The 12,268-nt window shown below is 40.8% G+C and overlaps 1 protein-coding gene across 1 annotated transcript in view; it reads left to right on the top strand.

Moving 5' to 3' along the window:
- The window catches only part of LOC145458658 (uncharacterized), a 52,816-nt gene extending 49,871 nt beyond the window's left edge, over positions 1-2,945 (top strand). The window contains exons 29-30 of the mRNA XM_080337093.1: positions 1,845-2,083; positions 2,631-2,945. Coding sequence (XP_080193219.1) covers positions 1,845-2,083; positions 2,631-2,749 — 358 coding nt within the window. The 3' untranslated portion in view covers positions 2,750-2,945. The remainder of the gene's footprint in view (positions 1-1,844; positions 2,084-2,630) is intronic.
- Positions 2,946-12,268: the final 9,323 nt, after the last annotated feature.

The following is a 12,268-nucleotide window of genomic DNA, read 5'->3' on the forward strand; positions in this document are numbered from 1 at the left end:
AGTTTCAGGTGCCAAATTGTGCTTCCACATCCATTCTAAATTTCTACATTCTACATAATATGTTGTTAGAGGTATAAACTATTTCGGTCGTGCACTCATTTGTCAGCAACTCGTAGAGATTTCGGAATGAATTGGTATGTCAAACTAGTACGTAATCAGATACGAATAGTTCTTTTGAATTACTCTCCTAGTTGATGACGATTAACTCTGAGTGTTAAAAGAAAATATTCGAGAATATTGCAATAAGATATTGATTATACAATTATTCAATTGTATATTGAGGTTCTATACATCCAAGGGTCTCTTCAAAATCTTGTATTGAGAAGAAAATTATGGCGTTACTTCTACGGTTGATTATACACTGGTCAAAACATATTTTTAGGCAGACAAAGTAAGAGTGGTTTTGGGGGTTCTGAAGGGCACTGATTTCGAATATGGCCTTAGTTTTTTCAAATTGGCACTGGTTGTGGAGATATCCCATGGGGCTATTTTGACCAAAATCTCCCATTTTCGCGGTAATGACTAGATAAAAAATCGGCTTAGTCGTACTACAAAGATTGGAAATTCAATGTACTTGTTATTTCTACACACAGAAGACTATTTTAAATCAAAATACAGCAGCAGCACTATATTTAGGGGTAATAGATTTATCAAAGTTACAGACTTTCACGGATATCATGTACATAAATAAACTCCAGTCATGTATATAATGATTTACCTAGATACTCAAATAACGTTGCATTAATTCAATCAGTTTTACGTCAACCACGTATTGTAAATTTGAATTAATCAGTTGGAATACAATATTATTGATATATTTTAAATCGAAATTGTTTTTGTACGATTTTTGCCTGTAAGCTATTTAGTGCAGTTTCTCGAAAGGTTCCGGCAATGGTCTGACATGATATGTTCAATGGTTCATCTTATCTGCCCTGGTATCTTTCTTTCGTTGTTCTGATGTCTTTGTAGAACCTCTCCCCTTGCTAATCAACAAGATGATCGGGAATATACCAAGATCACTGAACAGGAAGTGAACTTTTATGGTCATGTTTGTTCCAATTTTCGATATGCAGATACCAACTGTTTGTAGTTGGGTGCTTTGTGATCATCTAAAAAGTTTTATTTACTACATCTTAGGAGAAATTACATGCAGTAAACTCCTTCCTAATGTGAAATTGGAATCTTTCATCGGTATTCGAATATACCAGATACCAAATTTAAGCTTTGATAGGCTTACTAGGTATACCCACTTTGTTAAATCAGTGGAAAATTATTTATTTACCAGTCAAAAGAAATGAGACACATATGAGTATTGTAGTTAAGCCTTTCAAGGACAAATTTTATAGTTTTATACTCCTCTTTAATCTTGGTAGAATGACCAATTGATACAGAAGAATATGAATTTCCGTTGTGCAGAAGTGCAATTTTTAGACTTGGCAAACTGCTTTTTTGACAAACAAATCTTCCGCATCATGTCATGTTAATATTGATTGAGTGACTGAGAATGACATGAGGGTTCTTCATAGTCAATTAGCCATTTATGCGCAGTATAAAATTACAAAAAACTACGATTTTCTTCCTACCAAGTGAAATATTTGAGGGTAAATACAGTAATTTTGGGGCTTTTTTAGGGGTATAAATATCATCTGATAGAGAGCTAATCTGACAAAATTAATGTGATATTCGTAATCAGCAACCTCAAAAACCCCAGAAACGGCTCTCACTCAGATGTTCTGCCTCAAATTTTTTTTTTCATTTTGTTGACCAGTGTTACATAACAAAGTTTACAGCTGTACACCATTGACCGCATCAGATTGAAATTTAGCAACTCCTGTTGTATTCAGAATGGGAAGCGTTATCTCTTCGGCTTCTACGTTTTCTCACTCTTCATTGGCCAGCGGCACGTTATCGTTTCTGAGCGAAAGCGACGATTCCGTCTCGACTATTCATCCCAGGACGCCGTACGAGCTGTCACCGTCTCCCATGTCGAGCTACACCGGATCCACGCTCAGTCGAGATTTTCAGAGCAGCTTCAGGAGTGACGTCTCGTATTACTCGACCACCTCACACGAACCTGAATCAGGTTGGTGTGCGTTGTTAGGTTTCGATTATAGAATACACCATCGAAAAACCTATATGTTAACAGGATTTCGATTAAATGATCAATTTTAGTTCCGTGTTCCTTGTTATGTTCTTGATAGTATGATAATAGCAGATGTAGTCAAAGTGTAGTCAAGTCGTAGTTGAAGTGGCGCCACAAAATTACTACTCAAGAACAAGTAGAAGTAGTGATTCACAGCTAAGTAAAGTCGATATTCTGACCCTAGTTTTGCCTTGAAAACTGACATAGGAGTTGAAATAGTGTAAAATCCTGACGACTTGAGGAAGTAGTACGAAGCAAAATCTACTTGTGGTACTTCGAAAACTAGAAGTGCTTCGTTACTGACCAACTCTGGATAATACTCTGAAGCTCGCCACCTTTAGTTAGCAACGAATCTCAATCTGACAACAGACTACATTTCATCTACATTTTCAATACCGAACGTGGTACATTACATACACATTAATGCGAACGTCGACACATTAGTATTTGGGCGTGGTCGGGTTAATTTCTTTTCACTTCTCAACAGTTCACAGCAGACAATCTTACTGGAGTCACTCAATGAGGGAAACGCCGATATCCTACCTTTCCGAACTGACAGAAGATGCTCTGAGCGACGTGACTGTGATCAGCCGCAGAGCGAAATGATATTAATTCCCCATTCAGCAACCTCTGGTATCTGATGTCACCGCGAATCTTTTCAATGCTATTGATGGAGCTTGTAGTCACTAATTTAGCGTAGCATATTCATGTGTGTAATTGTTGTAGTTGCGTAGTATAGAATGCCTTGTATGTTGAATAAATGGTAGCAAACGGACTAAATATAATTTTATCGTAGTATGTAGATTGTGCTTGAAGTGTCCGGCAGGAGTCAGACTCGAGTCGCAAATTATCGCTTACTCAACACACCTTTTTAAATTATTTAGTCAATTTTTATTTTGGCCTGGACTTGTACTAGAGAGTTGTGCATGACTTGACCAAGTCTTGTGACTCAATACATTTTATATCACTTGATTACCGTCGTGTGTATCAGGACCGATACTTGAAAAATACGCGCAGAAACTGACTTTTCTCTGTTTTAATGAACATATTAGTATCGATAAAAATGATTGCATTGCGAACGCGAGGGCTTCGATATCGCCCAATGGTTCCACAGAAGTGAGGTACACCTGACTTAAACTCGATAAAAAACATGGTACGTAATAACATGGACAGGAACTCCAGCCTCGACACTATGACTCGGACTCCGCTCAGCGGATTAACTTGTGAATCGCAACCTTATGACTAGGGCAAGTTTTTGCTGCCTTAAAATTGCGGTAAAGTTGCATTTAATTTTAACAAAAGTTGCAGTAAAAAGTTGCATTTATAATTTTTGTTGAATTATCAGGGCATGTGATACTCGAAAAGGTCCGTTGTATAACCTAGTTCCTGCAGATCTGTCAAATTTGTGACTTCGTCATTTAACGGTCTGACGAAACCGCTAAAAATTACATTTTTCCCAGCACACAGCAAGGTAATTACGCCATGTGAGAATAATTTTACCAAAAAAAGACAAACAGCATAGCGATAACGCCCTACCCTAACACAAGTCGAATAACACACCCCAAACCCCCTTGGTCTGCAAACTTGACCCAAGGCATTACAGAAAAAACTCACTCTTGACGACTTTAGCAAAATCAATAGCCTGAAGAAAGGTGATAGAGTGAAAATATAATTTTCGGCGGTCTCGACTGGGCGTTTGTGAAATGGGAAACTATTTCAAATTTAAACGACGAAGTTAATAAAGCGATCTATCTACATATTGTTCTAGCACGGTCGTGCTTTGCAGGGGTAGTTCAACTTCTTGCTTGCATACACATGTGTCATAGATAACAGTGAGATGCAGCTAACTAATCATATAGCACTTTGTTAAGCAAATCAATGAGAATAGAACCATTCTAGAAATAGCTTATAGCACGTTTTTAAATCACTTCTTTACATTTTGACGCAATATTTGATAGAAGTTGCAGTAAGAATTGGCATGAAAAATAGAGAAAAGTTGCAACAAGTTGCACTATAAAATCCCCCCAAACAGCTTAAAACATCATAATACATATATGCTAAGTATCTAGGAAGCTTTCGCAAGCTGTAAAGAAAAGTTGCAAAAGTAGCAAAAACTTGCCCTACTTATGACTTGGTTACAACCCTGTGCAAGAGTGAGCTAGTCTGGTTTTAGCATGATGCTGCGGGGGCAATGCACACTGTACTGAGACAAGCACTATTTAACAAGTATTGCACAGATGGATATCCAAATCCATCTTAGTACAGACCAGCGATATTAGTGTTTTCGTCTCCACAAGACACAAGGCCAAGCAATAATGAACACAAAACATACTCGTGAGTCTTGAATCGACCATATAGTCTAGTAGAGGGGTCACCAACATGCAGTTCGCGGCCTCATGCGGCCCGCGAGGTCATATTTTGTGGCCCGCGACCTAATTTGGAATGTCGGAAAATCGCTTAGTAAAGCACTTTGAATTGCAGAAATCAATTTAAGTTTATGCATATTATTGTTGTTGTTCAAATTAAGCTATTCTCCTGTTCCCAATATCATCTTTCCTCACTAGCTGATACGGCTATGGTAATATCTTCCGTGGAGGAAGAATTTGGTCACATGAACGGGCATATTGCCTTGACGTGCAATGGCCCATTTCCGCCAAGACCGAGACGCTTGGAAATCGTCTTCGAGCTCCCCAAAAGACCAAGCTTAACGAGGAGATAGTTTTCCAGCGAGTACTACCGTGTCTAGCTAACCCCAATATCGATTCTTTAGTTCAGAGGTGGCCAATCTTTGGCAGTGGAAAGAAAATTTTGCGGCCGTCGATACTTGATTAGATTAGGATACCTTGGCGACCGTCAATATTCAATTTATATTCAGAAATTGTCTCCCTAATTCAGGGGCGGGCAACATACGGCCCGCGACGGGATTTTATCCGGCACGCGAACAGTTTCCCGTCTTACATGATAATGTGGCCCGCGGCCCCAGTCTACCGAAATTCCCCACTACTTGCTTAAACGTCAAATTTTAGTGATTGCATGTTATTATATATGTATGTGCGCAGCGTGAGATAGAGAGCTGACGTAGGGTTACCATCAGTCCTCTTTCAAGAGGATTTGTCCTATTTTTTTGACTTTTTGAAACTGACCTCGGAGGACGCCCACTGACAGTAAATCAGCACTGAAATAACGCTCAGGCGACCTTTGTTTCAGTCAAACAACGGATAATGTGAAAGAAAAACTGTATTTCGGGATTCGAGCTGGAAAGTTGACCTTTTTTTAGTCAACCATAGCGGAGAATTTAAGAAAAGTGTCAATTTCCGGAGCCGAGTTATTATTTTAGTCCACCAACCGCAAAGTCAAGGAAAATTTACCATTTTCCGGATTTTACTCCAGAACTGTTAGTCGGAAGATTTTGAAAAAGTGTTCTCTTTTCACATTTCCGAAATATGGTAACCCTATGCTTATGCTTCGCTCATGAGAAGCGAGAAGACTTGCATTATCGGCATTTACCATGTACTCAACCCTCATGAATTGATTTCTTGGCAAATTTGGGCTACCGGGCTTATCGAACGCCTTGAAATCTTAATTAAGGATTGCACCATAGTGTCCTATATGGTGTGGGTGGACACATGCAAATCTAACGGCTCAGTGAAATTGGTCTACGTCACACTTTCCATTTGGCTAAATGCATTTTGACAGTAATTTTTGACCGGCTTGCCGAGCATTCGATTTGATGAAACTGGTATCAATCGAAAGCTACCGCGGTACTGTATGGGAAAATATAAATTCTATTCTGCTCGTGGCCCTGCCCCCACCCCCACCCCCCAAAAAAATCAATCTCAAATCTTGTATTGTAACGGAGCTTGGTATTGTGACGCAACCATGCCGTCTGAGCAGCTCAGGAGCAAGTGCGCGCGAGAAACGTGAATATATAGATCACTAACCTACGGATAGATACGCAACAGCCATCGTCACGCTCTCTTGCCTGGAGAAAATTAGTGCTCAGCAATCTGAACGCAGCATAAGTGCTAATCCCATAGCTGACGACCTGAGCGCTCAAATTAAATAGAGTTGATCTTATTTGAAAGCTACTGTCGCGTTGATTCTGAAAATATACATTAAAAGTTCATTAAGGGAATGGAACCAGCTCGAAATAGCCTTCAAAGTCTGAAAATCGGCATTGTTGCTAACGATGGTTGAGACGCAGCACAATGACCATAACAATGGGCCTTGCATGGTTGCAATTGTTTACAACAATGCAGATTTTCAGACTTCGAAGTGAATTTTGAGTGGGTTCCGCTGCCTTGATCAGATTTTAATGTATATTCTCGAAATCAGAGTGACAGTAGCTTTCAAATAAGATCAACTTTAGTCAATTTGAGCGCTCAGGTCATCAGCTATGGGATTAGCAATTATGCTGCGTTCAGATTGCTGAGCAGTCATTCCCTCCGGGCAAGCAAGCGTGACGACGGGTGTTGCGTATCTATCCGTAGGTTAGTTATCTATACGGTCGTAAACCAAATTTGACGCTGATTGGTCGAGAGACAATGGCCATAGAAACGGCGCAACAACGGAGGATGCTGCATTTACCTAAGCCTTAGTTGGCACTACGATGTATTCCTATAGCCGTGTAGACTGTATAAAACGACAAGATTACAGTTATATGTTTATTTCTTCATCAATAATAGAATTAGGAAAGGAAATGAAATATTTAGTAACACCTATCAAAAGATAATGCCGAAATACTGCTGTGTTTATAAATGCAGTGCCACCAATGGCAATGAACTCGGGAAGAACAGATCTTTCCATTCATTTCCTTCCAACGCAAAGGACAGAAAGGCTTGGGAATGCAGAGTAAGAAGGCATGACTTCAAGCCTACTTCCACAATTTTCATTTGCTCCTACCACTCTTGCAACGAAGACTTTGCTGTTAGTGAATTAGATACACCAATACAGTTTAGAAAATCTGAGAGTTGCGATTCCCAGTCATAATTCAGCCCCAAATGTATGCCGCTAATAGTGACTGGGCAGTGGGCACACTTTGTTGTTTGGACTACAAATGATATGCGGATTCGCAAAAGTATCAAGACACCCTGACTGAAAACAAAACATTCCAAAACTCCAGGAATTTTATCTGGATGTGATGCTCAGCGAACTATACTCAAGTCATATTTCGAACTCGCATTTCTCTATTCTTTATTGCCATAAAATTCAATTTATTATTCGGAACGAAACTGGACTAACATATCTATATCTTCAACATAACTAGTTCCTGAATAGGTATAATCCACAACATTGGAGGAAGACAGCACGGCATGGACTTCAGGGTCCGCCTTTTTGCAAGGCGCGTATCTTCTACTTTACCACGTAGATTGTGACTGGGAATTGCTCCTATCTTTTAGACGTGATTTTCTAAACTGTATTGGTGTACCTAATGCACTAACAGCAAAGTCTTCGTTGCAAGAGTGGTAGGAGCAAATGAAAATTGTGGAAGTAGGCTTGAAGTCATGTCTTCTTACTCTGCATTCTCAAGCCTTCCTGTCCTTTGCGTTGGAAGGAAATGAATGGAAAGATCTGTTCTTCCGAGTTCATTGCCATTGGTGGCACTGCATTTATAAACACATCAGTATTTCGGCATTGTATTTTGATAGGTGTTACCAAATATTTCATTTCCTTTCCTAATTCTATTATTGATGAAGAAATAAACATATAACTGTAATCTTGTCGTTCTTATACAGTCTACACGGCTATAGGAATAAATCGTAGTGCCAACTAAGGCTTAGGTTGGTTGGTTGGTTTGTGGTATTCATGGTGTTTGTCGACTACTATGGTCATTTACACCAGGCCGATATTCTTTTTATTTTCCGTAACTGCCGACTTATAGCACGGCCCACCTCTAGGCTTTTGTAAGACACCGCTGACGCGGATGATGTGGCGAGGAGGAGCCTAGGTAAACCTCCAACACTTAGGTATCGGAATTCGGAAGTCGACCTCGGTCGGACTCTAACCCGCACCCATCGGTGTTGCAGCCGCGGATTATACCACTGCGCTATCTCGCCACGACTAAGGCTTAGGTAAATGCAGCGTCCTGCGCTGTTACGCCGTTTCTATGGCCATCGTCTCTCGACCAATCAGCGTCAAGTTTGGTTTACGACCGTATAGTGCAGGGGTTCTCAAAGGGTGGGCCATGGCCCACTGGTGGGCCACAGAGCATTTTGAGGTGGGCCACGGAGCCATTTGGAAAATTTCAGATTTAAGGTAACTTTAGTTATATTTCTTATGTTATTCGCTAAAAATATATTCGTATTATCTAATTATACGTAGGCTACAAAAAGCTTTTCACCCGACTTTGATTAGACGTAGTGGCACGTATAAAGTCAGCATGTACAAATCGAAAACGTTAGGAAGAAACGGTGGCTTTTTCTACTGGCTATGACAACCTACGGCTAACAGCAACTAAAATAATTTCAAGTGTATAAAAACTGGAAGATAATGCTGAAGTAACCAAGTATTCCGGCAGTGTCATGTCGTATTCCGTTGAAAGGGGTATGCAATGAACTCGCAATGAGGTGCAATTGATGTACTGATTTACTGTACTTAGGCAGGCCGTATTATTGCAATCTAAACATAGCCATAATTGCAAATTATTAGCAACTTCTGGCGGAGGTATACTGCACCACCGCAACAACGAATCCTAATGGATCGAGGATTTATCGGAGCGCATTAATCTTTGAAGTCGGTTTAAAATGTCCGGCCTGGAAATCCCTGTACTTACTGAAAGAGTCACAGGAATTGATTGTATCATTGGATTGAATATTCTGACATCGCAACTTCAGTTGTTTTGGTACAAGACACGCAAAGTAGATCATGCATATTGAAAAATCTTTCTCCATTTCTCTGTAGTACCCCATTCACCAATGAATTGTTCGATGCTGGCCCAGAATGAATATAGTATTCCCCACAATAGTATCACTGAAGTCCCAATCACACAGTGCGGAGATCTGATCATTGTGTTTCGCGACGGGAATGGAGCAGCGGACGAAAATAATATACTTAGAAGTTTTAGCTTAGGATCTACCAGGGCCGTAACTGCCGCACCCAGATCCCCAATTGGGGGAGCTCGAAGGGGCCCAAGATTATTTCGTTGGTCGTTTTTTGGAGGATACTTATTCAACTTGAATTTATTTTCGCGCTTCGCGCGATTTCTTATCCCGGGAGATCGAGATTTAAATGTCATCAGTTAGAGCAGTGGTTCCCAACGTGGGCGATATCGCCCACCAGTGGGCGATTTGTCGGTCCAGGGGGGCGAAAATAGCCAAGGGGGCGATAGGGGGGCGAAAACGGACGGAGGGGTGATGGGAGCCATGGCGCGTTGAAATGGCTATATTGGCGTCCATTACCGTAACTGCCACACCCAAACCCTCAATTGGGAGGGGGGCCCGAGTTCGAAGGGGGCCCACAATTTTTTCGTGAATTAACATTTATTATAGAGTATTATTTTAGAAATTTAGGCAACTTTTTCAAAAAACTTTCGCGCAGCGCGCCATTTCGTGATCACATATTTCTTGCTTATTGGATACCCTTCCTCCAAGAAATAATATGCATGAGTTATAGAAATGGGCATCTCGGCGTCAGCCATTATCACACCATGACGCACCAAGACATATGAAGTTTCAGGCCATGGAACATGCGACTCCGAGAAGTGTGCCAGAACGAGAAAACCTTGGCGGAAAAGGACTGCCTTCATGCTGACCGACTTCGATATATAGGGGAGATGTGGTACCGATGGATCAAAAATTGGAAAATGATCGCTGGCCCCAAAATGTTCAGCCGAAAACAACAGATATCTTGCTGGCTCAGCACTTTGATACAAGCTCTACCTATCGCGCACACATACATGAATATCCGTCTTTTCAAAAAATATTTATGGATTTCAAAATTTGTTGCTCGAACGTGTCATCGGTCCCCACCCGGTGGGTCCAATGGCACACAACCCGGGTACCTATGACACATATACCCTAAAAACCTCAGATGTGACAACTTTTCTTGCTCAGTATTATAATCTAAGCTACAGCAAGCCAAAGAAGAATGTTTGATCGCAACCGTCGAAAAATAGAATATATATTAACTCAAATGTTGTCATAAAATCACGTTTCGATTTAGGCTCGGACTTATAAATTTGAGGGTACATACATAATGCCCGAAAATCGACAGTGTGACTTCCAAATACCTCGTTATAGCGATAAAACATCATATGCAATTATTACATAAATATTTTCTGTACGTAGGCATGTTTCATTTGTTTCATGATTAGTATGCTTGATTATTTAACTTGATTTGGCTATTATATCATCGGTCCCGACCCTACGAATTTTAAACATAAATCGAAAAAAATTCTACTCAAGCAAAGTACTGAAAAAATAATAGGTGCCATTATATAGCCTGATACAAGCGCTACACTTCACAATAAAAATGATTGCTGATTTGTTCGTGTTGAAGGTTACAAAGAAAAATGTATATGTCGATCTAAATTTAGTTTACACCCCCCAAAACAAAAAAACATCAGTGAGAGACCCCATAGCTCGCGCACGACCAATTTTTTTGTGTGCAAGGAAAGATTTTGCCAGCATGCAATTGTAGACAAGTTCACGGAGTGTAATCATGGAATTATCATAGAGAATTTTCGAAGTATTTTCCGTCCCAGTGATCCATCGGTACCACATCTCCCCTATACGATATACATATATATTTATATATTTAATTGTCAATAGGCGCCTAAATGGCTGGCGTCATATAGTGTTCCTGTCCTTTCAATCAGGACCCTACAGAAAAATGCCATCTCGCAGAGAAAAATTAATTGCCGGTGCAGAAATACCAATTTGAAATCGTATGCGTCTTTTAGTTTAGTACGTATGGGCGATTTGAATATCTTTTGACATAGCAGACAGGCCACGAAATGTCATTACGTAACGAAGTCATTATACGCACGGGTCCGCCCGAATATGTTCAATTATTATTTACGGGCCCTACATTTTCCAAGAAACCTCGCTCAACTTTACCGGTAAATCTGAATACATGAGCAGAGATAGGATAAAAAATTGACAGCAATATATATGCAATTCCCGATCATATTGACCGATTTAATCATGAATGAAAAATTTTTTTCGCGCTTCGCGCGATTTAAGCCGACTAGCTAAAGAGTCCAACAAATTGCGCTGAGAAGTAGCGGTAAAGAGGTATCGGGGGAGTTGGGTCTGAGGGGTGCAGAAGTTTGCTTTATCGCCCTATGGAGGGGGGTCAAGACCAACGTATCGGAGGGGGGTCAGAAGTTTGATTTATCGCCCTATGGAGGGGGGGGTCAAGACCAACGTATTGGAGGGGGGCTGACGAAGTGCTGTTACGGTCCTTTTGGAATAAAGTCGGAGAAATCACCTTTTTTCTTAGTCAACTCATCAAAATTTAGCTGGAAAAGTGTAATTTCGAGGTCTAGCCGAAAAGTTGACCTTTTTTCTTAGTCAACTCGCCGGTGATTTCAGTCTGTATGCCCATTTTCGGTTCCCAATATTTGGGGGGCGATGATAGGTGTGGAGTTTGAAAAGGGGGCGATGGGTCGAAAAAGGTTGGGAACCACTGAGGTAGAGAAAAATGCGCATCTTTTAGAGAAATAGGCATTCGGCGCTGTCCGTGACCACGAATTAAACAGGATTAAGACTCAAAGATGTCAGGTGGGCCACAGCACATTTTTAAATCGGAAAATGGGCCACGCCAAGAAAGGGCTGAGAACCCCTGGATAGTGAATACTCAATCGATTGCCCAGCAAGGGCCAATACAGTTGCGGTTTGCGCTGCTCTCACTTGCTCCCAGACAACGTCGCTGCGTCATCGCACCAAACTCCTTTACAATGCAACATTCGAGGTTGATTTCGGGGGGGTTTATATTTTCGCAATCAGTACCGTGGTAGCTTTCCACGATACCTGTTTCATCAAATTTCGCGCTCGGCAAGCCGTGGACTATAAGACACTTCGATTGCAACGTGTGTTAATTGATCAGAGAGAAGCAGACTTGGCGGCGACTGTATGGCAATGCTGTTCTCAAATCTACATCGTATTCGTTATTATCGGCGAGAAA

This window comes from Botryllus schlosseri, chromosome 16, assembly GCF_051294905.1.
Source record: "Botryllus schlosseri isolate E-star chromosome 16, Bs_hap1, whole genome shotgun sequence".
Taxonomy (NCBI): domain Eukaryota; kingdom Metazoa; phylum Chordata; class Ascidiacea; order Stolidobranchia; family Styelidae; genus Botryllus; species Botryllus schlosseri.